The following is a 27,734-nucleotide window of genomic DNA, read 5'->3' as shown; positions in this document are numbered from 1 at the left end:
CCGTCATTTCTGGGTCCAGTCTGGTCCAGAGACTGTGAGGAGCTGCTTATAGTGGAGAGAGCAGAGTACCCACCACAACTCTCTGTCAGCTGTAGTATCTATAGCCAGACCACGGACAGACCAGGTCATCCGGAGCAGGTGAATATTACAATTCTCATTTGTTTCTGTTAATTCTTATTGTTGTTGTTCTGTCTTGTTTAGAGCTGTTTTATTTCTTCTCGGACTTTCCTGGCGTAACGTTAGCGCCACCCTGAATGTAACCTGCCAGCTAGCAGCTTTGCTATTCAGCTAATTCTGGGCTGTCAAAACAACGGCATAGTCTGCTAGCCAGCTAGAAAGCACAGCTTTGCTTTCTTTTTCCAAGTCATTTGTATTCTTGTGAGAGCATATTTGGCATATTTGGAGGTAGATAGGTGGCTCTGGGAGGCTGTCAAAAGAAAAAGAAGCTTTCTTAAAGAGTTATCTGGCTTCTTTCGGAGGTGTCAGCTCTTGTTAGCGGACTAGCCAGCCCGCTAGCTCGGTGTAAACAAACCATCATCGCTGCCTGTCGCTGAGCAGCAGTCTGCTTCTTATTACAGCTCGTGTCAAACGTAAGAAATATTTTTTTCGTCAACGTAATGTTATACAAATAAAAACGCCCCTTGGTGTATGTCTTGTAGTAAAAGTAAACGAATTGTCGCTGTCAACCAAAACGTAGTGCAGCTAGAGTTTTGGGTTTCTTTGTCTTGCTTGCTCCCCAGTGTTGTGTTGACCCCGGGTACTGTGAGTTTACTCTGAGTGGCTCTTCAGTGTATTTGAAGCTTGTCATCTAAAATAAAAGAAGCGGGAAGCTCCTGTTTAGGCTGATTCATTTAATCACTTGACAGTCTTTTGTAGAGTCAGTTTTGTTCATCTTAAATGCATACTGTGCTTTCCACCTTCTTCCTTTATTAGTCATTGATGACTTGTTAAATCTGATAAACTGCCTGGAAATGCCGTCTTTTTTTTTTTCTGATTCTTTAGCTCAAAACATTCACGTTATTTCATAAACAAATTGTGTTCCTATTTTAAAAAAAAGGTGTAAGCTGAGCTCCTGTTATCAATCCTAAAAGAGGTGACTTTGTGTAAGTCAGTGTGACCTGTAACTTTTTTTTTTTCAGAAAGCTATAGTCATTTCTTTCATGTGTGAGGAATAGTTGATTCATCTTATCTGCTAACATTCATTAAAAAATACTTAACTTTCTGGAAATATGATTGTTACATTATGACACACATCACCAGGAGACAACACTGAAGGCCGGTTCAAAATGGTCACTGTACTTCCTCAGCTAAATTTTCTGTACATTTACAACTGTAAGTAAATTATGATATTTGATGATAATAATAATAGTCTTGAATGCCTACAAGTTATTGTAGTAACAACCAAGCCTGTGTTAATTATTGGGTTAATATTAGTTAAGAGCATTTGCACCAATCAGAGATGAGGAGAATGCTGATTTTGGAGCACATTGGCCCATGATGCCTTATGTATACCTCTTTGGAACTAAAAAAGCCCATCATCAGCTTGTGAGATTGTTTTTAACCCTCTCAGGCTCAAATTAAACTTTTTGTTGCTAATGCACAACCAAGTCCTGCAGTGGTACTTCTGAGTAAAAAAAAACTCATAAAATATGTATGTGGGGTAATCAGGTTGTTAGTTTTTAACTGTTGCAAATCGGCAACGCCTGCCTTGAGAGGGTTAAAGCATGATCTCACTTAAAACTTGCAAAAAATTTGAGCATACCAGTACCCCGTGTTAAAGTTTGTTGCCCACTCAATCCATCAGCCCTGGTGCTGACTCTGATTAGCAAACTGTAAGTCAGGAGATCTCAATCTCAATAAAACCTGTGGGAGATCTTGGACTTTGCATCTTGTACAACACACTCTATAGAAGAATATCTTCTGGACATCCCTTTAGAAGTTGTCTGGAAACTTGTAGAAACAGCACAAAGACACTTTTTTTTTCTTTTCTTTTTTTTCGCTGAACACCCTATGAAGGCACTTAGTTGTGTTCTTTCACTAATTTCCCACCCTTGTGTATGTACTCTTTGGATTGTTATGCTACCTAATATTTCCTTTTAGCTGAATATTATATGAATGCCCATCCCATTTCAGTATTTTAACAGTTCGGTTTGCCACAAAACATGAAGTCATCTCATACATTTTTTATTGGCTGGGGTAGCTTATAACACATTTGTCCTGAATCCAAACTTTATATGCACAGAAACACTTCCAGCTCTGCCCTAAATTGAGATTAGCTTATGGATATTTCATGGAGCATCTTTTTTTATTTTATTTGATATTTTATGCATTTCTTTATGTTTGAATTTCTTTTATTCTTGGCTTTCCAGTAGGGCCCCGCCCTTACTTTGCTCTGTCATTATTTCCAAGTTCAAGTTTAGCTTTTGTTGACCTTAACAGCACCAGAAAGAACCTTAAAACTGTTGCCTGTAAATAGAATTACATACACCCACACTACCTACTTCAGTTCTCAAGTCTCAAGTACCTGTATGTGTCTTCTATTTGAAAATCCACACAAGGATGCAAAGCAGATGCATGCATTGGGTTTTACATAAAGTCCATGCCCTGTAGAAAAGTCAAGTTGTGCATAGAGCAGGGTTCTCACAGGACCACGCCATAAGTTTTTGTAGTAATTTCTTGTTGGAGGATATTGATTTGCTGTTATAGAAAAACTGAATCTGTTGCGTAGGTTATGTTTGTACCACACCAGCTAGACATGGTTATTGAGCAATACGTCATATTTCTCCAGGAAGTTCAACTCTCTGGAGAACTTAATGTATAATGAAGTCAGCCTTTGACAGCGTGCCAGGCAGGAGAGCAGCTAAACATAGCTTCTAAGAATAGTAGAGATCTGTCATTGCTAAGTTGATTGATCATAACACAGAGTAGCTGCTCTCTCTTTCTCTTATATTTCCCTTCTCTTTAGTCCTTTTTTTCTTTTTCATGCAGAACAGGGGTGTGTGTGTGTGTGTGTTTGTCTCTGTTTGTGTTGTTGTGTGCCAAACAAAACAAAAAAAAAACTCAGGCCTTTGTTTAAAATGGTTTGTTCAAATGCTGTTGCCTAAATAGGCCTGGAGAGACACACAATACTCCCAGCTTGTACTCTAAACAGTGTAAACTATGTTAAAATGTGTCTGCATGTGTGTGAGTTTGTACTTTGAAGACTAGCAGATGAGTCACTAGATTTGCAGTAAAACTAATTTCAGTCGTAAAGTTCAATTGTGTATAACCAAAACAATTAATTGATTAGTAGATCAACAGAAAGTAAATTAGCAAAGAATCAGTTGATTAGCAGTGCTAAAAGTGTACTCCTTCTAGTCTCTCATATCTGTATTTGTGATATTTTCTGTGAGTCACAAACCCCCCCAAAAAACAAGTCTTTCTGACATTTCATTGGATAACATTGCAAGTGGTCTGAAAGAAATCAGCAGTGGTAATTTTAACTGTTTAACTATTATTTTTAAAACCCATCTTCATGCACACGCCTTGTGTAAAGAACACGTGTTGCAGAATCTAAAAAAGATTTTTAATTACAAAAAAAAAAAACATAACCTGAGCTAATCAGTCAACTTTATTGCTTGACTCCCCATTAAAATATCTTACTGTAATCCTTAGAAAACAAAAAGTAAACTTGTGTTTTATCCAGTCTGCTCCACATGACACAGAATAACGAGTTTGTGTTTAGTGGCTTTAGGTTCCCTCTTTCATTTTCAGGCCTCATTTCTGTTCATTTGACCTACTTTTAGATTACCACCTAGTGTCTGAAAACATTTGGTTGTGCTGTTTCTCCAGCAGAGCCAGCAGCACAGTGACCTTGATGTGGTCACATGGTTGATGGGTTATGGGCTTTTTTCTTTGGTTCCAGTTAGAGACTAAAAGCTTCATCTTCTAATATTTTCCCTCCACTAGTAATTTGCTCAGGATGTGGTCTCAGTATTGTTTACTTCGGGCCTTGAGATGTTTATGTAATTTCAAGGACAGTTTGTTAAGTGATTTTTCTGTATCATGTTCGATATTTTAGCCTTCATCACCAGTCTGCGACTCAAAGTAACAGGCAGAACCATGTGGCTGTTTCATGTTATTTTCTCCATCTGGAGCACGTGCTCCAAACCCTTTCAGCGTATTGAATTACTTCCACACAAATCACAGGTGATGAGCTCTTCAGCTATAGAGAAGATTTCCCCTTTAGACTGCATCATTTGAAGGATATTAAGAGTATTACAATAAAACCAGCATGGCGTCTGGTGCCTGGACCCAGTTGTGGCCCACCAGTTTATAGCACAACTTGTCTGTGTTTACTGGTCTGACCACAGGGTTCTCCTTTGGTAATCAGGTCAATGCATTATTGGTTAGTGAAAATGTTTTGGTACATGCTGTCCTCAGTAAATGTCATTTTATAATATCTTTAATATATAATATCTTTTTGGGGGGAGGTCACTATTTGAGCAAAAACTGTGGCGCGGCATATTCACCTACAACCATGTCTGTCAAGCATGGGGGGGAACTGTACTGTGTGTGTGCTGCAAAGCTGAGAACAAAAGTGTGTGTGTGTGTGTGTGTGTGTGTGTGTAGATTACATCACACTGGTTGCCTTTGTTTAGCTTTCCATCATAAGACTCCAGCATCAGAAAGTCACTGTTTCATCAGGACTTGTCAGGCCACCAGTAGAGACACGCTCAGCAACTGTTTTAGAACAAAAGCTCTAAAACTGGGATTGTGTTTGATGTAGAAAAACATGCTAAACTGGCTGTCAAGTAGTCTGACGTGTGCTAATTTACTCCAGAAGCTGACCCCACCCGTGTGAAGCTGCAAGCAGGTAAAAGCAAACACTTATTCACTCTATCCAATCTCTTAACTTTAGGTGTGTGGATAAAGAGTGTCGGAGGGTGTGTATAGGTTGGTTAAATTTAAAGGATGTCTCAGGGGAGCCATATAGTCCCCGAGAACAGTAAAGGCAGCCATGTGGTCTCTAAACATCAGGTTTAAATCACTACGAGGCAGCTACACATACAAAGAGTGGCTTGTTCGATGTGTGTAGGAACATGCACATGTTATAAAGCACAATTAGGTAAATGCAGTTTTGAGGATAGCGTAAAACTGCGTAGGACCTTACCTAAGTTTAACTTTCTCAAACATAGCTGATAAATGCACAAGAATAATTGCTTTGTAGGAACAGAACCAATGGTGCACAGAAAGCAAAAAATAGATGTAAGGTATTGACGTCAAAACCATTTTTCTCAGTGTCTGCATAAACAAGGTCAGGGGCTTAAGATATTGACAGTTTAATGAGACAAGAGTCTTCACCAACAATGGAAAATTCCTGCACTAATTAAAATACTCCCACATAAACCTAACTGCATTCACTGTTATCTCACAATTCCCTGCCTTTCCAAGGCAAAGATTTTTTTTGTTTTTGTTTGTTTTGACTGGTACTAATATATGCATAGTGAAAGGAGACAGCCAAAATCTGACAAAACATGACAGCAGGTCTGTAGTAAAGTTTATGACGTTGTTGAAATGTCACTGAGCAAAGTGTGTTGTTGCGCAGTTTGTATCTTATGCAACAAGTTTGTGGCTTTTAAATTTATGTCAATTTAAAAAGAGCTTACACATATCAGAGGCCAGTGTCTGTTTTAATCTCCATTTAAATCAGTTTTTTTAAAAAAAAAAAAAAGCTGACATAGAAGATCTAAATGGCGGTATTAAATAACAGTCCTTATGTAAACATACTGTGACCTACTTTCTGTTCATTGGCTCTTTTTACATTAAGAAAGTCTGCTAATGTACTTTGATATAGACTTAGCATGTTTAGATGCTCAATAAGTGGACTTATTTGTTTCACCTTTATTTTGTGTTAAAACTTCTATATTATGTGTATATTTACAAGAAAGGAGAAAATTCAGATCTGTGTAAACCTGTTCTGCTTGACATAAGACAAACAAACTTGTGCAACCTGTTTGACACACTGAGACTTGCTGACTGACTTGAAAAAATGTGGCAGGAGGTCATGAAAAAATTGATTGTCATGCCCAGGCTGGATATTAAGCATGATCCCTGCTTTAGGCCTGTGTCATTCTAAATGTGTGTTATTGCTTTGGTTAAAAAATGCGTTACGTTGATTAAGTAGCAGTCCAGAAGGTGACTAAAAAGTGACTCGAGCAGCTTGACTTTTGTTCCTTTAACATGTACTTCCTTCTGACAACATTAACAACTTAACAGTCAGTACCTGTAGAGATAAAGCAGGGACGCAGTTATTAAAGTTTTCCGGTTGCAATACAACACCATTAAACTAGGTTTGAGTGTCTTCTTTTACAGAATACCACTCTGAGAATCAGACTTCAGACATTATCCCATCTCAACTTAGAAGGAAAAAGAATAGTAAATAGGAAAAACAGTGCAAAAATATGTTCGACATAGGCTTGACTTAAAGATTGCCAAGTTAAAAAAAAAACTATATATATTTACCACAATTATTTGCTCTAGTTTTTGCAAGCCATTGTGGCATATTGCTGTCCCTCCCAGTCAAGCTGGTTCCTCCTTTTCCTCTCAGTTTCACTGTGAGTCACACACAAGAAACCGCTGAAGTAAAATAATATTAATCGATTTGATGAAAACACCTTATGTTACAGTAGGTGCAATAAAAGATTCACAACAGCTGCTGTACCACAGTGACAAAGGCTACGTTCACACTGCAGGCGAAAGCGCATCAAATCTGACTTTTTTGACCCTATGCGACCCAATCTGATCATGGTCTGACAGTGTGAACGGCACAAATCCGATATTTTCAAATCCGATCTGGGTCACTTTCGTATGATGTTTTAGAAAGCGACTGCTGTTTGAATGGTCATGTCGCATTAAATCCGTCTTTTACGTCACTGACACAAGACAGACGCTAATTATCAGCGCCGGAGAAGCGCCTGAGAATACATCGCGAACGCTTCCTGGCCATCCAGCGTAGATGTTAGTGAAACTTTTGGGAAGACAGCATTGGAGAAACGTGAACATTTTATTTGTACTGTATAATCTGCAGATTTTGACAGAAATGTTGAATCTGTAAATTATTTGAATAATAACAGAACCAATAATAATATATAAACTCATAATCAGTCAATACAAGAGAACATTTTTGCACCAAAGGGGGAGCAGGAAAAAAGATCTTTTCCTGGTCTCTCTCTGGAATTTGAAACGGTTACCTGTCTCTATGTTTGAACACAGTTTTGTTTTTTTAAATTTCTGCAGCAGGAAGAGCAACACTACTTGTACTATGCTGACCTTTGTCCTATATTTGCTTTCCACTAAATCAAAGTAAAGCAAACTCTGTTTAATTTGCACTAGTCTATGTCCTACAACTGTGTGTCATTACACAAACACCCACACACTGATGCAGTCCACAGGCATAGTTGCCTGTCTGCCAAGCAGATGATGCTGCAAAGGATGAGTTTAATGAGTCATACTTTCTGCCCTTCACTCACATTTATTTCTTGCGTCTCTCTATTCTCTCTGTCTGCTTTATTTGGCAGAAGTGAGGTTTTCACCTGCTTCTGTCCACTGCTTTCACCTATAATGAAGGTCCTCACATTTTTTTCCCCCTCGGCTATCTGGAGAGACATTAAGGCACCCACCACACCTATGTCCTCTATTACAGGTCATTTGTACATATTGCTTGGCAATAAAATGATAACGGTCATTATTGTGAAACGATCTTTCCGTGATGGAAATATAAGACATGGTTAATATAACCTCAGTAGAACTATTTGGATTCATGTGTTTAAATGAAATTTAACAGCACAGCTCCAAATAGGAGTAAAAACAGAAATTTTAAGCATGAGCCATTTGATCTGTTTTGTATCTATTTATCATAATGAGATATTATTTTTATAATATTGCCCAGCTTTATTTTTACATATGATAATTGTGGCAGCTGTGATTTAGAGCGAAAATGGTCACAGCCATCATGAGCGATCGTCCTGTCGACCTAAAATCGTTGTCAGTGCACGTTTTAAGAAGCAGAAATGGGTAATTCTGCTTTTTGGCTTTTTTCCCCGCTATACTTCCACTTTCTGCAGCTGCCAGATGTTCACCACTCCTAGTTTTCCTTCAGGGGGAATAAAGAAATCGAGAGCAAATCAATCCGCATTGATGTTTCCGCTCAGCCTTCAGTTGTTCTTATTGTCTTTCTTTCCTCGGTGGCTTTCTTTCCCCACTTTTATCCGAGTTTGCTGTTAGTGTCCTGGATTGATTTCTTGGATTTTTGAAGCCTCTTCTATACTCCTGACGGACTACTGCTTGTGGCTTCATACCCCTGACACACACGTCTTATCAGTCTTTATGTTTATTGCCAAAAATATCCAGCTATTGTTCTAAAATATTATCTATAAGATGGAGAAGAGTAAATATGTGTTTGTCCTCCATGTGCCTTTGATTTTGAGAGTTTCGTGAGGGAATGCAATGACTTGCAAAACTGCACAATGTGAAGCAAGAGATACTGATTTGGAGGGCACAGTGAACTCTGTGTGACAATCTGAACACTTTACTTCTGGATAAAAGCAAACCAACCAGCCTTCTGTCTGCTGTTTTGTAAAGTGATTTTAAATTGGTGCCTTTGGATTTAGTACATCAGACAGAATATGCAGCGGGAGGCAGTGCAGATAAGATGTGCTCGGTGATGATATACTAAAAATAAACACTCTTAAGCAGTAAGTCAGAGCTGTGGAGGTTTTTTTTTTTTTGTTTTTTTCCGTCTTTAATGTAGTGGTTTTAACAAAAATATGTGCACCTCGTCCTTTCACCGCAACTTGTTTTCTTTCATTTTCAAGGCTGGTAAGCGCTTTTAAACTTGTTTTCATTCTTTCAAACTGAAGACCGGAGCTGAGTGACATCAGTAATGTAATCTTTAAACATGCGTGCTCATAGCATGCTATCACAGCCTGCATGAAGTGGATACATGCACTCATTGAACTGTGGATATTGACCTTTGAGTCGGATCAATAGCATCAATGTTAAAAGCTCAATAGTGTCCATCATTAAAGTAATGTGTAATAATGTGACCTCAAGGTTGTTGTGATATCAATACATTTTTAGTGATTTTTTTTTTTTTTAACTGATATTAAGGTTTAGTGAGGTGGGTTTTTTGCTTGTTTGTTTTTCTTTACATATATGGTGCAAAATACTGTGCAACTTCCTAAAATGAAAACTAAACAGTCCCCCAGAAAAATTCAATAAAGCTTAAGCTCATGCACATGAAAGGAGGTGCACCCAATATTTCAAAATATAGATTGCTTTATATTTTAAAATATTGCTGACAGCATGCATTCTGGATTGCTTGCTCTGTTTTATTTTTTTCAATTCTTTTTAGGGCATAGTTGAAAAGCACTAGAGGAGTTTATTTTCAGTAAAGGGAAGCATTACTTAGGGGCTCTCCAGGAGAGATTTTGAGTGGGAGCGTCAGTTAATTCCTTTGTTGTCTGAAGTTGTTCCAGCGGGTCATCCACCCGGCTCCTTCAGGCTCCTTTTTGTCCAGCCCTCTGTCTCTCCCCGAGTACGACTCAGGGTCAGGTAGATGGCATTTAGTGAGTGGCTATAATTAGCAGAAGAACAGAGCAGATGGTAAAGTTGTCTGTGTTATTGGTTTGTTTCATAGGTGATGAGTGTGGAAAATTATTGGACGTCACAGCAGGACGTTAATAGGGAACAATAAGCGTGTACATGACATTCACAAGCCTTTTATGAGCCAAGAAAATTGTGATCATAGATTTACCCAGCATGAAGCATCTTGATGGTGAGTCATTTCACATCCCGTCGACAGACATTGTGTGTCAGCTGGTCTCTCAGAAATGAAACCTTTTTGGGCTTTGGCTCAGACCCTGGGAAGCCCCATTTGGTTTGGTGTCTAAAAATGATAATTTTTTCTCTCTTTTTATCTCATGTTTCCTGATAGCATGCCTTTTTATCTCAGTATGGGGTCAGAACTGTGGCGCTTGTGTCTTTCCCTTTAATTAGTGCCAATCATTGTGTTTTGACTTTGACTTCCCAGGCAGCTGGACACAGACAAGTGAAAAGACTCTCAACTTTGTAAAGCTTTTTAGTGAGTCTGTTCTCAAACCTGCAAATTTATTATTTTGCTTTACAGAGTTGAAGCTTTCTGTTGTTTCTTCTTCTTCTTCCTCCTTCCTCTTATTTTTCTTATTGGTTTTTATTTCATTTCATGATTTTTTTTTTTTCCAGTTCAGTTTCAGTTAGTTTCTGGAGTGGGTTTGCACATCTCAGTTTTGTTTCTATTAGCTCATCTGGCTGAAGGACCAATGAGCTCATGCCGTGGCCAGACGTCCATCGTCTGTCTGTCCACAGGTCATAAGAATCTCTACTCCTCCCAGAGTATTTGTCAGATTTCAGTGGAACTTGGACACAATGATCACCTAATGGGAATGTGGGACTTCACCCAAACTGTGGTCAAGGTCAAGTTCATATTTATCATTCTCAGTGATTTTAATTCACATTAGTTTGTGCAATATAGCCAGTCAGCTTGTTTCTGACCTGACATGTATCGTGACACATGTTTATAATGTTTACTTCGAGTTGTTTGGGTTTTTTTTAATAGCATGTGTGGTGTTTGTCAGGGGTAATTTACTAGTTGTTTAAGTTATTTGACTAACCAGGGGAAAGATTAAAGACTTTCTGAGCATAAATCACAATATATTTGACTTACAATCATGTAAACATCCCAGTCTCAAAAAACAAACGCACCAAAACTTCCTCATAATTATTGTATTTGATCAGCATAAGGCTAAAGACCTTTCCTTCCTATTTTCTATTTTGTTACACTGTAATGCTTTTTCACATCTATTTTTTTTCGTTATTTACATGTATAACTTTGTGGTTATTCTCATAATATTGCTGTTTTTGTCACAACCACACAGAACAAAACGTGCCTGCGACTTGAATCATCTGGAGAGCTGTTTGCGCCTGTGTAGCGATCAGACCACAAGACTATTGTCCTGGGAATCCACTATTATAGCTGCCAAAATACCCTTCAAGAATACTTTATTCCCCTTTTTTTCTAGCTAATAGGGACCCTCCATGAAATCTAACTTTTCATCATGACGGAAAATAACAGTGCAACTAGAGTGGAAAAGAGTGTAATTTTCGTAAATGGTCGATTGGGGAGAAGCTGAAAGGAAAGGGGGAGAGATTGATTGGACAGTCTTTAGATGTAGAAGTGTTTCGATTTGGGAACTTGCCCACTGGCCAGTCATCTCAGTTCAGCTCAAATAGTCGCCATCATCTTCTCTGCGTATAATAGAGCGTGCTGGTCAATGTCACAGGGTTTGACGCTCAGCATTTTTCCTGCGGCTCTAAGGATTTTCTTTGTTCTTAGCTTTGGATAGTTTTTTCCTTTCTTGTTTGCTTTCTTTTTACCCTTCGCCGCCACACTTATGGGAGGTTGTAACAATTGCTTTACATACATACTTGCATCACCCTATTACAAATGGTACGTTAAGTGGTTCGTGTGTATTTGTACGCACATGCTTTGTGTTCCTCTTTTACCCTTGAGTGTACAGAATCCCCTAATGCTTGTTTGGTAGCACAGAGAGATGGTTTAAATGAAGTGGTCCAATGCTCGAGGGCGTACTCACATCAACTTGGCCTCTCTGGAGCAAATGTGTGTGTGCTGGAGAGGCACAGTGAATAAACAGTATGCCGATATGTGTGTGTAGGTGTATTTCTCATTATGTACAGAGCATTAAAGCTTCAGTGAATGTTTAAAAACATGCTGCAGTATAAACATACACATATGAGTATGCTGTACTGCTGTTGATATCGTGAGGCTACCTTCCGAATTTTGTTCATTAGCTACATTATGAATGTCTCTTTGCATTGCGATTGAATTGTTCAACCTTGCTGCCCACACTGTTTATCTAACTTAAACAACGTGATATATTTGCCTGTAAAATCCAACGAAGAACTGTTCTGAGAAATAGTGACGTATTTTGTGAACGATAAAGGAAATTGATTGTAAGTTCTGAACCTCCGTGTCTTTTTCCTGTGTGTGAAACACTTGTCTCTGTCCTTGACACTTCTCGTCGCTAAGCAACTCAACATGACAGCAGTTTGGCAGCGCCTAGCTGGCTTTGAGTGTTTGTAGGTGCAGTAGTTTAAGGCCTCGATGCCATGAGCAACTTTTTTTGAAGTGACAGACAATGCAGTAATCAATGGTAGCTGTTTGGCTGTGGTGATATTTCTGCAGGACACTTGGTGTGTCAGGAGAACACAAACGTGTGACCTTTTCAGGCCACGCTGCCACTGATTTTATTTTTAGTCTGGGTGGCCAAGCACGAAGCCTCACTAATGCACTGCCTGTCACGGGGGTGTGCAGAATCATGTATTTATTTTATAATATATATTTTGTTTCTTATTGCATTGTGTTTTTCAGTTACTTGGAGACTGTTATTGTGAATGATTGTATTAGGTTAATGTTATAAACTTGTGGTTTCAGGGTTTTTCCTGCTTAAAATGGTCCTTTGGAGTTTGTCACATAATCATTGGTCCAGATTTAGTTTGCCAAAGAATCTGTGGTACTCTTCGTAGCACAAGTTCATATATTTTGCTGTTATTTCTGGCCTTCTAATACACCAAAATGTATTTTATGTTTGAATAAATGAAACCCCACTTAGAAAAAAATTGTTTCTTTTGAAAGATCCTGGACATTTTAACAGTTGTGAAGTAGATTTGTTTTGATCACATGTTATGACTGTGTATTTAAATTTGAGAATAAACAAATGACTTTGATTTTTCCTGTTTGTTTCTTTGTCTTCCTCAAAAAATGTAGTCTCCTTCAAGTCAAGTGGCAGTCCTGCCCGCCCTCTCAGTGGATTCCTGGTTGGTCACCCATCTCACCAACCAGATTTCATCAACATCTGCGAGTCTGTCCGCTGCCCGCTGAGTTCACCTCAGTCTTCGTTGGAGGCCAGTCCAGCACTTCAAGCTGGACGGAGGAGAGAAGAGTGGGGCCGAGGGCCCAACATTTGTGTTGCGACATAGAACTTCAAATCTCATAGCACAACACACCACAGAGTCTACGCCTACAGGTCCCATGAGTCCACGGGAGAAAGCAGACTTGTCCACCTCAGGTTCTTCAACCAGTCACCTCAGCACCGCAGAGTGCCCCTCGCACAGTGGGGTAAGTATCACACGCACACATTTGCTGTGGTTGGTTCAGAGCAGTGAGGCGTGATGTGGGTCAGCTGGTTACACTGTAAAAGTATCCCACCAAAACACACACCCTCAAGTTCATAATTAAACAGCTGTTGTTAACAGGAAAGTATAATATAGTGTAACTGATGCTGACCAGTCTGTTGACCTAATAATAAAATAAAAAAACATGAGCTGGAGGATTTTTTTTTAAGTTTAATTAAAGAAATTAATGTCAATTTTCCTTTATATTTTATATCAGTTTATTAGCAAAGTGCAAACTCGCTGGGGGCTCTTATGTAGATAAATACAAAGTAGATTTGAAGCACACACACCACGCACATCGATTAAAAACAGTAATTGGCACTGAGGGTTAATCACTTGGTCATAGTCTGGCCTCAGTTTGCGTCCTTTGGAGTTTATTGAACGGCATATTTAATTTAACATAAAAAGGCTGCGAGGCTTTTCTTTATTAATGAGCATTATAAAGTTAGAAATGCTAATAACTGTTAAGGAACATTTTGGACCTACTTTGTTGTTAGTTTTGCGAGTGAGCTTTTGTTAGGGAATTATCCTTTAATCATTTAACATTAAACCATTAAAAATAAAACAAATAAAGCACAGTACATAAAACATGAGTTGAAGTAACACATTAACACTCTTCTCAGTGGGAAGTTTCCCGGAGACAGAAAAGTTGTGAAGTATTTTACATAAAGTATATCCAGTACAAAAAGCACAATCTATGCCATTAACAGTTTGACAAAGCTGTGCGTATAAAACTTCAAATGCAGTCTGCTGCTATACCTGAGCAGCTTAGAAAGAGTTGCTGGAGAATTTAATTTTGCACGTTTTCCTCCTCAGCTTTTCCAACCTCAACTTATTATTGACACCCTCACCGTCTTCTAGGCTGCTCAGACTCCATGATGAGTCATTCTGGGGTGTAGTAATTAGCAGTGCATTTTGATGAGGTTGCCTCAGGGACTGCCTGATGTTCACTTTTGGTTCCTCTCTAAAATCTCAAGCAATGTGGATAGTGAATAAGGCCAAAAGTCACAGCTCCTGAAATAAGCCTGTTAGTACTATATAGAGTTGTCTTTGTGGAAGGAAAGCAAATGTTACCAAAAATCAGTGTGTTTAGCACCATATGAAGGTAACCTATCAAACGAATGTGCCAGACACTCACCCTCAGAGGCACCACTTGTCCTTTTTCAGACTGAACGTGTGTGTGTATACAGTCGGAGCTGCTGTTCTATTGTTCGCTGTGAAAGACGATCAGCAGTGGGACACTGAGCTGAAACACAATAGTATTTGTGTGTCTGCTTGTGTTTGGCCTTTTTACCCGCTGTAACAGAACACAGACACCTGAGACAGCATCGGGGCTCCCTGCCCCAGTCAGCAGGGACACGCTGTGTTAACACCCCACAGGCCACATTTGAATTTTTAAGTGTTTTGCTCAGGTGTTAGCTTCTCTCAGATGTGTTGTTTGTGCATGTGCGGTTTGGTTTTGGGGGTGGTATTACACTTCCTGTTTGCCGTGAAACTGGAAACTTTTTTTTTCTTTGTCAGTGTGACCTATATATTTCATATGTTTGATTTACATTTGATTTTATGGTAGGGAGATGATCTCCTGTTCAGAAATATTTACACGTTTCTGTTTTTCTGATAGTTTTGAACTTGTCCCTGTGGGATTCTGGCATTTGAGTGCTTTCCTGGTCACACCCCTCTGTTGCAGAGACGAATTTTGAAACAATAGTTTCACATCCCAAAGTCATCAGCCTGCTATCTTTGCATGAACTATGTGTTATAGGGAATTTGGTGCTCATAACTGTTTTAGAAATAACATAAAAGTTAGAGATTGTCATGAAAGATGCCTATAAGGGCTAAAAACACAACATCACTAAAGTCAAATTATGGGTCTTTTTACAGGTCATTTAATTTACTGAAAGTAATTAAGATGTAAGGTGGTAATATCTGTTACATGAGTCCAGTCCAGTTTAAAGTTTTTCATAATGGAGATAATGGAAAATAATTTGAGTAGGAATAAGAAAATATCCCACATAGGAACAAAAATATCCACAGAACCCAATAAACTCAGTCAACATTATGTCCTCTGTTTCGTTTTGTTTTTTTGTTTTTTTTAAAAAAAAAAGCTGTTTATCAGAAGATAACAAATAATGACAAACTCTCATAACACATGTAGTACACACAGCGCTGAATGAGACATGGCTAAGGAATTTGTTTTCAGTCACATACACACAACAACGTAAAAGGAAAATGCCAACAGACGAATGACGTCTTCAAACATCCTCACTTTGTCAGGGTGGTTTTTTAAAAAAAAAACTTTTATCCATCTCAGGTTAATGTAACATCACTTTTTACTTCCTTTTCTTGTACCTGTCATCCACAATCACTAAGTAATTCTAGCATCCTTCTTAGTCATTATTCATTAAACCCTCGAACATTGTGGGGAACAAATTAGCACTTACAGTCACCAGTTATTATATTGGTTATACCTTGCCGGTGCCAGGTTGGGCCTCCTTTTTCCTTCAGATCCACTTTAACTCTTTGTTACACAGATTCAACCAGATGCTGGAAACATTGCTCAGAGATTTTGGTCCATGTTGACACGAAAGCATCACAGTGGCTGCACATCCATGATGTGAATCTTTTCTTCTGCATACTTTGGTTGTAGCCATTTTTCTCTGACCTCTGACATCAATAAGGCATTTTGTCACAGAAAACTTCAGTTCACTGGATGTTTTTATCTATTTTAGACCATTTCTGTAAAGCTTAGAGATGATAAATCCCAGTTGATCAGCAGTTTCTGAAATGCCAACAATGTAATTTCGAAGTTTCCCTAAATGTTTCCCTAAATGCCTTAAGTTGCTGCCATTTGATTGGCTGATTGAGTATTTGAACAAAGTGGCCAGTGAGGGTTTTCTATTTTGAAGTAACCCACCAGCATTGTTTGTGAAAATATCAGCAAGAAAGCAAATAAAATCCCCTGCTTTTAAAAATCTCCCAGCTTGGTAAGGCTTTCAGAGCTTCCATTATTTATCCAGTGAAGCAAGGAAGGAAAAAAACTTGCTTCAAGGTCTTTAACTGTGAACAGCTTGATAAAAATCTAGGACTTTGTTGCTGGACTTGCAAATTCATGCCTACTTGCGTTCATTTGCACAAACAGTTTGTCTTGTGACCACTGGAGCACTGTGTGTGTGTGTGTGTGTGTGTGTGTGTGTGTGTGTGTGTGTGTGTGTGTGTGTGTGTGTGTGTGTGTGTGTGTGTGTGTGTGTGTGTGTGTGTGTGTGTGTGTGTGTGTGTGTGTGTGTGTGTCTTTACCCTTACTGCCCCAAGAGAGCAGCTGTACATGCGTGAGTCACATGTCTGTTGTGCTGTGCAAGGGTTAGCGTGTATAAGTGTGAGCACTTCCCTCCAACACCAGTTCAAGTTCCAACTCTTGTGTCATTGGTCCTCAGAGTTGGACCATGTAGTTTAAAGTTCACTGGAGGATGTTGAACCTCTTTTGCTCACCCCTGACCAAGCTAGAGAAGCTAATCATTCATTACAAACACAGTATGTGTACGTAGGTGTGTGTAAGTGCATGTGCGCCATCATTAGTCAGGAGAAAGTCATTAGCCAGGTATACATATAGGGTAGTTAATGAGCCTGAGGGGAGCTGGATATATGTTTCTTTTTTTGTGTGTGTGTGAGGCATTGGGCAATATTGCTGTTTTGGGACTTTTAAGAAAAACCGCCTCATTTAATCTTGAGCAGACCGATACCTTGAGGGATTTCCTCTTCTTGTGTCTATATATCATCCAAGACCAACTTTTTAGCTCATGCTCAGAGGAAAAGTGTTGCGAGTCTTTCTGCTGTCATGCTCTGACATTCATTTTTCTTTCTTTCTTTTTTAGGTTTATTCAGTATCTTAAGAGATCCCAGATACAGCACATTTTGATTCATTTTCACAAACGTTCTTGCAATAAATAACTGTGCAATCCCTTCATCTCTTTGTTTAGTCTTTAAAAAATGTAACACATCCAAAATGAACAACCACTCCCACTTTAATCATGCCATGTTATAACAGACTGATAAATTGAAATCACAACAGAATATATAACCTTTTTATTTCACTCTTAAACTACTGCCACGTTAAAAAAGAATAATTAAAATGGCTTAAGGCAGACCTTCCCAAAGTGTGGGGCTCGCCAAACCAACTTCATTCTAAGCCAAAGACTAGAAACTATGGTGAAGCATATCTTCCCTTTGGTTTCACCTGCACAAGTGCCAAGGTAGGTCTCCCCTGCATAATTGATTTTCCCTGTGTCGGGAGCAGTGCTGGGCTCTCCAAATCACGACAAACAGTATCCCACAGCTGTTTATGTTTTTAAACCTATTTTGCACAGAGAGGCATTTTTTGAAAAATGTATTGATAGCAATGTTGAATATTATTACACAGGAAAAAAACAACTACAGTAAAATAATCACACCGTGATGCCTCTGCCTTTCTAAATGGAGGGACAGTAACTGCGTGTGTATATGCAAGCGTTTAATTACTGCATTGCAAATTACTTGTATTTGCTTAGTTGTTTACTAAATGTTTGAGGTGTGAAAGAAACCGCAATGGAGCAAAATATGGGTGTGTGTGGTTGGAGGATGTGTTTGTGCATGCGTGCGCCAGAAGGGGGGGGCGCGAACATTTTTCTTATAAAACAAAGGGGGGCCTAGCAAAAAAAGTTTGGGAACCACTGACTTAAGGCATTAAAACATCCCATCACTTAACAAAGCTGTTGAAACTCAGCGTGCCTGCACTGCACTGATAAGGTTATTTACCTTGTGTGTCAGACACAGATGCATTTTGCTACAATATGAGATAAAAAAAATATATGTATATTTGTGGTATTTCTATTTTCAGTAAATACATGTACCAGGCTTAGCTTTGCAAATGTGAACACTGTCTTTGCTGTTTCCAGCTAATCTTTGAGTTTTGGACTGTTGGGCAGGAAGAATGAGCCATATGAATAAGTCCGTTTCAGCTTTGGGCTGCAAGTTGAACATGCTATCAATTCTTTTTATTCAGTGTTTGGGAAGAGGCTCCCAACTGTCCTGCGGGAATTTGTTTTCCACCCCCCAAAAAATGGAGAGGAGAAGTGTTCAGCTTATACATGACACCAACTGTGACACGTTTACACAAAATACACGTGACTGTGCCAGACGAGCAACGATCTGGGCCTCGCTGACCTCCGGACTGTGTTGTTACTCATACACGACGAGCTGGTGCATGGTGACCTCACCGAGATAAGAATGAATGCTTTTTGGATAGATGGGATCATATCAGTAGACACACATGCACTCTCTCCTATACAGAGCGAAATCTGACTCTGTAACCTCTGCCATAACACCTTGTTGACAACCATGCAGCTGAGTCACATGTTCAGGCTTTTTCACAGGCGTGTTTATCTCTGAATGTAAGCACAAGTGTGTGAGGGGTAGCCCAGAGTTCCAGGAAAACTGTCCTGCTTCGCTGTGACAGACCTCCTCCTGTCCTCTCAGTTTTTAGGTCTGATTACAGCAGCTTCAGCTGAGCAGCTGGCAGCTCGGCTACTTGCGTCGCCTGCTGCTAAACCTCAGCATTGTGGCTGATTTCAAATGAACTGATGTTTCACAAGAAAGGCAAAAAAAAGTTTCTGTGCCTGCATCACTGGCAGTCGGTCATTTTCAGTTTCTCTGTATTTTTTTCTTCCTGAGAATATGCGCAGACACCCGTAGCTTCCTCTTTGCAATCAGCCTCTTTCATCAGCTTTTACGTGGCAGAGAAAGACAAAAGCTGCTAACTACCAGATACAGAATACCCATATTAAACCCGCTTCTCACAATCAGAGCAGGAAAGCACTCTGGCAGGATTTAACAGCTGTTTTTGCAGATTTTAATAACGACATGTCTACGGTCGTGTGAAAACAGCCTCCAAAATGTCAGCTTCACACCAGGTAACAGAAACGGCCTTTTCAGTCATTTATTATTTGTAATCAAACCTTTTGCAAAAATACTGTAGCTCAGAGCAGGTTGTCTACTAATCGGAAGGTTTGTGATTCGATCTCTGGCTGCTCCAGTCTGTATGCAGAATATCCTTGGGCAAGATAGTAAGCCAAGTTGCTCTCTGATGCATCCATCAAAGTGTGGATGTTGGATAGAAAGCACTAGAGCATAGAAAAAGTGCTTGTATTAATGGGTGTGAATAGGTGAACGAGGCATGTTTTATAAAGCAAGTATGTGACTGTGACTTGTCACAGTGCATGTCCTATTATTTTAGCTGGTGGCCATATACTTGAATACTATTCCACTCATGCACATCTTAGAACTTTTTACCTGCTAATGTCTTAACATACTTTTTCTGCAACTTGCAGTTTTCATTTCTGATTATTTTTCAAGAGGCTAATTTTGGTTTATTAAAAAAAAAAAAAAAAAAAAAAAGTGTTAAAAATGAGGTCAATTCTACTAAATCACTATTTTTCTGACAAACACTCTAACAGATTATGTCCCACAGTGTTATGTGCAGGCGTTACTTCAGGGCTTCAGCGTTGTCGTACATATTGATTGTTTGGTGAAGTTTTGTTGATAAAACTCAGCCACAAGATTCAAGATTCAGTCTTCTTTTCACATGATGTTAGCATAATTTTATTCTGATATTCACGTGGATTCAAATTACAGCAAGACAGGTTAGGCGAGTAGCTTGTTGCTAGGATAAATTATAAATAAACTGTGCGCTTTGCATCCAAAACTAATCGGGGATTTTAGTCGGGTCATGAGATGACAGTAGTTGTATTGATAACTGCAGTAGATGCTGTGCTGCTTATGTGTCATACACTTTCTACATCAGCGAAGAGCACCACACGTGTCTCAAAAGCCGACGAGGATATAATATCGCAAGAACAGCTACTCGTCCGTCTGTGCATCTGCAACCGAGAATAATCCTGACCTTAGAGGACATGCTGTTGTTCCTGCTGTGCACAGACACGTGTGCACACACAGAGTTACTCAAGAATCTCACAATCCACAACCAGACTGGCAGCACCTGAAGTTAAGGCCACACCTGTATTACTTGCATGCATGGACACACATGAGAGGTTATCCATGAGACATGCAAAGACCGGAGGGCACACGTGATTGTTTGGCAGTCACCCAGATACCCTCTGCTGACATAGTGCACTAGGTCCTTTGCACATAAGTACACTGAGAATCAACGTTAGGTGAAACAGCAGATTCATGAAAATATTGCCCTCAGGTGTGATGGAAGCTTTTGTCCCTTCCTTGCATTTTTGCGGCCTCTGATTTGTTCTCATGTGTGGTTAAACACTGTGTGCACACAGATGCAAGGAAAAATAAACTTCGGAGACGTTCACTTTCAGTTCCTAAGCGGCATGTCATGGTCAGTAGGCGCACGAGCAGAGACCTTGCTGTTGCAGTGTATTTTGCTGGTGGGTCTTTAAAAACGGGGTTAGTCATGCATTATATATAAAACAGGACTCTCATTCTCCCTCTTTCTGCAGCCCACTTGTTCTCGTGTCCCTCTCTGTCTCGCCACTTTTTCCCTAATTTCCTCACTTGGCCTTTTCCTGCTCCTCTGGAGTATTAAAAAGAACAAGAGGGATGCCGTTTCTAATCATCTCCTATTAAACATAAATAAATCGGTGGCTTGTTAAGAGGAATATAAAATAACAATAATCATCAGTGTATGTGTTTTGATGCATGTGTGGCCTTAATACTTATCAGCTTTCCCACCTGAATCCGCACACATCATCGGTGTGTCGGCGAGCACTTAACTGTGTGCGACTGTTTGTTTGCGTGTCAGTAATGATGAATGACTGTGTATTTATCACAAAGCGTTAGCCATATTAATTCTGCCACAGACTACCCAGCAGTGACAGCTATTGTGTTGGATTGAATTCACACTGTCTGTTTAAGCCTCTATTTATAAATGATAGCTCAGACAAACAGGGACTGCAGCGATTTAATAATAAAATGGCTTTGTTTTCTTTACATAATAGCTTTAATTTTCTTCCTTTTACAGTTTTGTTAATCTGATTTAGTTGTGTATGCAGTCAGATAGGGATGATAAAATGTGTATTTTTGCATGCGCGTATTCTCTTATAGTTTTTGTGCACCACATCCTGGGATATGGGACAGTTTAAAAGCTTTGCACGGACTGTCTGAGGAGTTGTCAGTAACAGCGTTAAAGGTAGAACGAAAAGAAAAACGATGGAGCTAAATTCTCGAGTTGTAAATTTATGAATGTAAATAAGTTGTTATGTTTCCTGGTTTGAATAGTGAAGTAGATTAAAGGGAGGTCAGTTTATTTTACATTTTCGCTTATTTTTAAACACTTCATTGTCTTGCTTCAGTAGACTTGTCTCGCGTGCTGACAGCGTATGAATCAGCGCGGCGCCTCAGCTGCACGGGCACGAATCTGCAAGGCGGCTTTCAGCTGTTTGAGACTGAAAGCAGCTGGAAGTGTCGAAACCCTGTTTTTATTTACTTTGTTTGAACTAATATTAGCTTTTATTGCTGGTTTATTCATCTGGATTTTTACTTACCACTACAATATTTTATATTTTATTATATATTAATGATTATATACCTTGAACTGCAATACTTGCACAAAAGGTGCTATATAAAAAATATATATAGTTTTTTTTTTTTAACATAGCACATTTAAACACAGTTATGAGTTTGACATTGACTGAAGTGTTGCACATGAAGCCACTCATGTATATAAGATTTGAACAAGACAACTAAAGGAGAGTTACAACTTTTAGAAAATAAGACACTTAAAATATTTAATTAAAAAGATGTTCACTGGTAAAAAAAAAACCAAAAAAACAAACACTCTAATTTGCTACAGTTAGCTTCAGATGAAAGTGGTCTTAAATATCCTCAGTGTATGATCACATTGTACAGTCTGTGTGCTCTTCCAGTCACTGGTCAGCAGTAGGTTTAAGAAAGGATCCATGATGAGTCTTGTCACTCATGTTGAATGTAATTTGCACGTGAGAGGAGGATTGCACAAGCTTAGATCGATGATAGCTCCCACATGTTTGAACTGGGTAGCATGCAGCCAGAGCAGGTTCATGGTAAAGGTGTCAGAAAACAGCTGGTCCTCTTCGACTAAGTGTGTGTGCGTGCGTGCGTTTTTCTTTGCAGAGCGTCCCAGAGTGCGACAACAAGAAAAGGGTAAGCGAAGAGGATGACAAAGGAAGAAAAGAGGAGGAAACGGAGGAGGAGGAGGATGAGAGGAACGGTGATGAAGGCTTCATGGGAATGACTCCACTCCTGCAAGCACACCACGCCATGGAGAGGATGGAGGAGTTTGTACACAAGGTGAAAAAACAAAACAAAAAAAACAACCCAACCCCCCCACACTCACAAACACACTTCAGACTCTGGTCTTAACTCGTCTTAACTTATCTGAAAAGATTGTTAGGGAGCGCTCCACCTTTTAATTCCACCGCCCACTAAATTAGGTACTCCTCCCTTGGGGTGTGTTTGCTTTACTGAGGAGGTTTTATAACAACACTCAATAAAGCCACATAGCAAACGACAGCAATAAACCATAAAAACAGCTACGGTAGAGTTCTGTGTTTGCTTAGTTTTTTTTTTTTTATCGCTTATACAGAATGTGTTTCAAAAGACGGAGAGTTAAAAAAAAAGAGTTCAGTAATTTTAAAGTGCAGTTTAAGAGCATATAGCTAAAAAAGGCCAGCACTGTTACCCTGCAGGAAGCTCTTCAGATGTGGTTCTTGATACATACAGATGCAAACAGTTACGACACTGTGATGTAAAGACGCGTCACTGTGTCGAAATAAAAATAATCACGCGACTATAAGAATTAGAGCGTGTGCTTTTGAAACAGCACAGCCTGGACGAGTGTCCTGTAACTAAAAATAGCTGTATGTAAATTGGTGGAGTCAGTATATTTATTTACATAGTAGTTGTCATTTGACACTCCTGATCTGCACTCCAGTCCAGTAAACTGCAGCAGTTTTCCATTCATACCAGATCATGATGTAGATGTTTCCTCTTTTTCCCTTATTAACCAATCAGATGTGGGAGGGTCGGTGGCGCGTCATTCCTCACGATGTACTCCCCGATTGGCTGAAGGACAACGACTTCCTGCTTCACGGCCACAGGCCTCCCATGCCTTCGTTTCGCGCCTGCTTCAAGAGCATCTTTAGAATCCACACAGAGACGGGAAACATCTGGACACACCTGCTAGGTAAGACAGACACACACACAGACACACACACACACACACACACACACACACACACACACACACACTGAGAGAGTTTTCTAAAACTCAATACTTTTGTGCATCTTTAACTTTCTGTATTCTTCATTTTAACCTTTAATCCTAATCTTAAATTGTCTCTGCAAAAATGTTGAGGCATGATGAGATGGCAGATGTACTGGAACACACACACACACGCGCGCACACCACGAGAACAGGATTAGGGTTAACGGCTGGGAATTGCAGGAGTGGGATTGTTTTTTCCTGTGTGTATTTCTGAAATGTATTACTCCACTCCTTATTTTATTCTTCAGCTAATCTGCATATTTATCCAGACTTCATTAGGTAACAGAGAACCTTGTGCAAACCGGCTAACTTGTTACGTTGCATAAAAACGTGTGTGTCGAAAGCCAAGCGGCTGCTGTCAGTAGACAGATCCAGGAAATCCAGTGTGTTATTTTTCTGCTTGAGTGGAAGAGTTGTAGTTGATCCCAGGTTTTTAAAACTCTTTATTTTATCCTTCCTTCTACACCTCTATAAACAAGTTTTGTTCTTCTCTCTGCTGCCACCTTGTGGCGTGTGAGAGTGTGCACCTCAGCATCATTGTAGTGGAGAAATTGTGAGTCCTGATACTTTTTCATTTTAATATCACTGATATCCATTTTACCCTGTCATCTCATCTCTTTGCAGGCTGTTTGTTTTTCCTCTGTCTGGGCCTGATGTACATGTTCAGACCCAACATGTCTTTTGTGGCTCCGGTCCAAGAGAAGGTGGTGATCGGGATGTTTTTCCTGGGAGCCATCCTCTGCCTTTCATTCTCCTGGCTCTTCCACACAGTCTACTGCCACTCTGAGGGAGTGTCCAGAGTCTTCTCCAAGTAAGAAATGTCTCAGTCTTCATGCTGTATTGGGGACGTCTTTTCTTCAGCAGTAAGCTCACGATGTTGTTGTGTCTCCAGGTTGGACTACAGTGGGATCGCCTTCCTGATCATGGGCTCCTTCGTCCCCTGGTTGTATTATTCCTTCTACTGCTCCCCTCAGCCCTGCTTCATCTACCTGATAGTGGTCTGTGTACTAGGACTGGCTGCCATCACCGTATCACAGTGCGACTTCTTTGCTACTCCGCAGTACAGAGGAGTCAGAGCAGGTAGATTGGGATAAGTGAGGATGGGTTGGGTTTGTGGTCATGTGGCTTCAGGCCTGTTATTTACAATAGAGGACACCATATTTGGTCCATAAACTGCATATTTCGCTGCTAAGGTGAGGCCTCAAGTTTTGCCTCAACGTAACCCTGATTGATTTGGTGTAAAAATATATAAAAGCATTTTAATTTAAAATAAGGGGCAGCTGGAGTCTATGGCAGCTGTTGTAGCTAAGAGCGTCTCTGGAAGGAAGCTGGATTACCCATAGAGATCAAGCTCAACACCGGTTAAATTCTTTTCAGTAAAAAAATTAAGATTGGTGTTACTTGCTTGGTTGGTAGGTGTCTAATCTAATAATCCATGAGTCAGAAAATCTGTTCTTACAGGTTTAAGTTGGTTGACAGTCGATGTTCTTTAAGCGGCCCTAGCTATATCTGCTCCCTCGTGTATTCACTTTGTGTCCATTCTTTGTTCAGGCGTGTTTGTGGGCCTTGGTCTGAGTGGCGTGGTTCCCACCCTGCACTTTGTCATCAGTGAGGGTCTGATCAAGGCGACCACCATTGGCCAGATGGGCTGGCTGTTCCTCATGGCCACGCTCTACATCACCGGAGCCTGTCTGTACGCCGCCCGAATCCCCGAGAGGTTCTTCCCCGGCAAGTGTGACATCTGGGTGAGTGTCTGTCGTCGGTAAGGAAACATGCTTGGATTAGAAACTCTTCACCGTGATTCTTATGTCCTGCTGTTCCCTCCGCAGTTTCACTCCCATCAGTTGTTCCACATCTTGGTGGTCGCCGGGGCTTTCGTTCACTTCCACGGCGTCTCCAACCTGCAGGAGTTTCGCTTCACGGCAGGAGGAGGCTGCACTGAGGATGGCAATCTCTAACACACATACAAACATACACTCCTTCATCATTTACTGACACAGTGAAAACTGCGCCAGGCACCGGGTCTTATATCCACAGATATACACGAACAGACACATACACACTCACTTCACCCCCAAACTGAAGACCGAAGTGGCTTGTCCTTCTCATAGGACGCGATTAAATCCAACTCTGTCTGCCTGTCTGTCCCCATTTCCTCTGGCTCCGTTTGCTTTGACTATAAAACCACTTCTGTGACAGCGTGTTTTATAAAAGCAGTTTCTGAGACTCTTTCCAGGAAGTAATCCTTTTGTCCGGGAGGATACCAGACATTCAAACCTCCCTACGTTCTCTTCTTGGATTAATGGTTTGGTTTCCAGCAGAAGCGTGATTCATGCTTTAAAAAGGAAAAAAAACCAAACATTTTTTTTTGTTTTGGTTTTTTTACTACTTTTTTTTCTTTTTTGCTGAATGCTGTTTTCCAAGTTGCCTCTTTAGAGGATGCAAACAAATGAAAGTATGGGGGGAAAAAAAAAGAAAAAAGAATTGAGTGCAAAATTGATTCTTTCTCTCATTGTGAAGCTTTGCAAATGCGGACAAAAGGGTTAATAGTCACTATTAAAATTTAAAAAACAACAAAAACCAAACAAAAATAACAACTTTTCCATGTAAATAAGATTTCTAAACTTTGGGTTATAGATTTGTAAGAAATATATATTTAAAAAATGACAAAAAATGATGGCAAGAATAAATATGATAGATGGTAAACCAATTAGAGCCGAGGGGGGGAGGTGTCAATACTACACTTGTTCCAGTGTTCGGTGGGAGGCGCTTCAAGTAACTTTTTTTGTGTAAGGACACGAGGTGGGGGAGGTTTTAGAGAAAATTTATTGGCACAACATCCAAATCCTATCAAAACATAGTACGCCGTCTCCAGTGGCGACACGGGAGTCACTTACAGGCGTGAAAACCTTACAAACGGCGAGCAACACAGATTTCGTCTTAACATCAAAAACTATGATTATATATTTATGAGTTATCTAAATATGTAGCATCCTCTTTCTCTGATTGAATTCAACCTAAAGCTTATTTTTGCTCCACCACTATATGTTTATTTTTTCTAATATTTCCTTAAATGATTTATTGAAATGCATAAATGATACTTTTCACAATATTTTTGTAAACACGACCCCAGAATTAGGTAAAACTGGAATCATTAGTTTCTGCTCCTCCTACATGATTCTTGATGAGATTCATGTCCACAAATATTTAAAACTAAAATTAAAACAATTTTCTTTCTTTCTTTCTTTCTTTTTTGTGGATTGCATTTTCATTTGTTCACTGCTGTTATTGCATTTCAAGTTTTAATTTTACGTGTTTTTCTTTTCTTTGCTTCATTGTTTCGTTTCGTTTGGCGAGGGCCAAAACGTTCCTCCCTCCAAACGTTCCGACTTAAAGGGCTCATGATTAATTAACACGAGATGAACTTTCAAGTTTATACCAAAATCTTACAACTTGCACAATAAAACACTTCTGAGCTTGTGTTTCTGGAGATGTGTAAACTTTTAGGTGTGCAAGTAAAATGAAAGTTGATCGATCGTCTTTGCATCGCAAGAAAAATTTTTTGTTTTCATCTCCATTTTTTTTCTGTTTCTTTTTCTTTTCTCTAGTTTATATTAAATTATTTCTCTCGGGGAGGGCATACTGTCTGAAGCACACAGTTCGCTCTGGTGGAAGTGTTTGATTGCAATAGACCTTTATATCTGCTGTATTGTTCTAATAAAAAGGTTTTTGAAGCAGTCACTTTGTCTTGGAGGTGTTATTATATACACAACACTGAGATTGCATCACATAATCTCCTTGTTTTCTGTGTTAGTTAACACTTTACTTAAGCTGCAGCTGAGTTCCAAGTTTGTAAATCATCTACAACCTAATATTTTAAATCTTTCTTCTACCCACACTTGGGTGTTGGGTATGAAAGATTCCATACATGTCAATGCAAAGTAACTGCTCATGTAACCCTCTCCTCTGGGGTTCCTTGTGTAGTGGCATTCAACAACGTCCTATCACCTGATACAGGCTTTGCTGACACCTTACTGGATAGAGATGCCCGCATGTGGGAATTGAACTTGAGACACCGTCTCCAGAGGCGTGTAGTCTTACCACTATGCTATCCACCTTGCTCAGACAGAAAACCTGCAGTTGCAAATTTTTTCTT

The 27,734-nt window shown here is 39.6% G+C and overlaps 1 protein-coding gene across 2 annotated transcripts; it reads left to right on the top strand.

Moving 5' to 3' along the window:
* On the top strand, positions 1-27,316 carry adipor2 (adiponectin receptor 2). Of its 2 annotated transcripts, XM_084910556.1 has the most exons (9): positions 1-138; positions 4,823-4,855; positions 12,866-13,216; positions 22,426-22,602; positions 23,326-23,497; positions 24,203-24,389; positions 24,471-24,658; positions 25,130-25,323; positions 25,408-27,316. In XM_084910556.1, exons 3-9 carry the CDS (start codon positions 13,130-13,132, stop codon positions 25,534-25,536), a joined length of 1,134 nt encoding a protein of 377 aa, XP_084766682.1. In that variant the 5' UTR covers positions 1-138; positions 4,823-4,855; positions 12,866-13,129; the 3' UTR covers positions 25,537-27,316. The 2 variants fall into 2 exon arrangements, with proteins under 2 accessions (XP_084766682.1, XP_084766681.1); XM_084910555.1 differs by lacking the exon at positions 4,823-4,855.
* Positions 27,317-27,734: the final 418 nt, after the last annotated feature.

Source organism: Perissodus microlepis, chromosome 17, assembly GCF_051167445.1.
Source record: "Perissodus microlepis isolate ML-2025 ecotype Zambia chromosome 17, ASM5116744v1, whole genome shotgun sequence".
NCBI classification, from domain to species: domain Eukaryota; kingdom Metazoa; phylum Chordata; class Actinopteri; order Cichliformes; family Cichlidae; genus Perissodus; species Perissodus microlepis.
The sequence above is the reverse complement of the archived record's forward strand: the minus strand, read 5'-3'. Positions and strand labels throughout refer to the sequence as shown.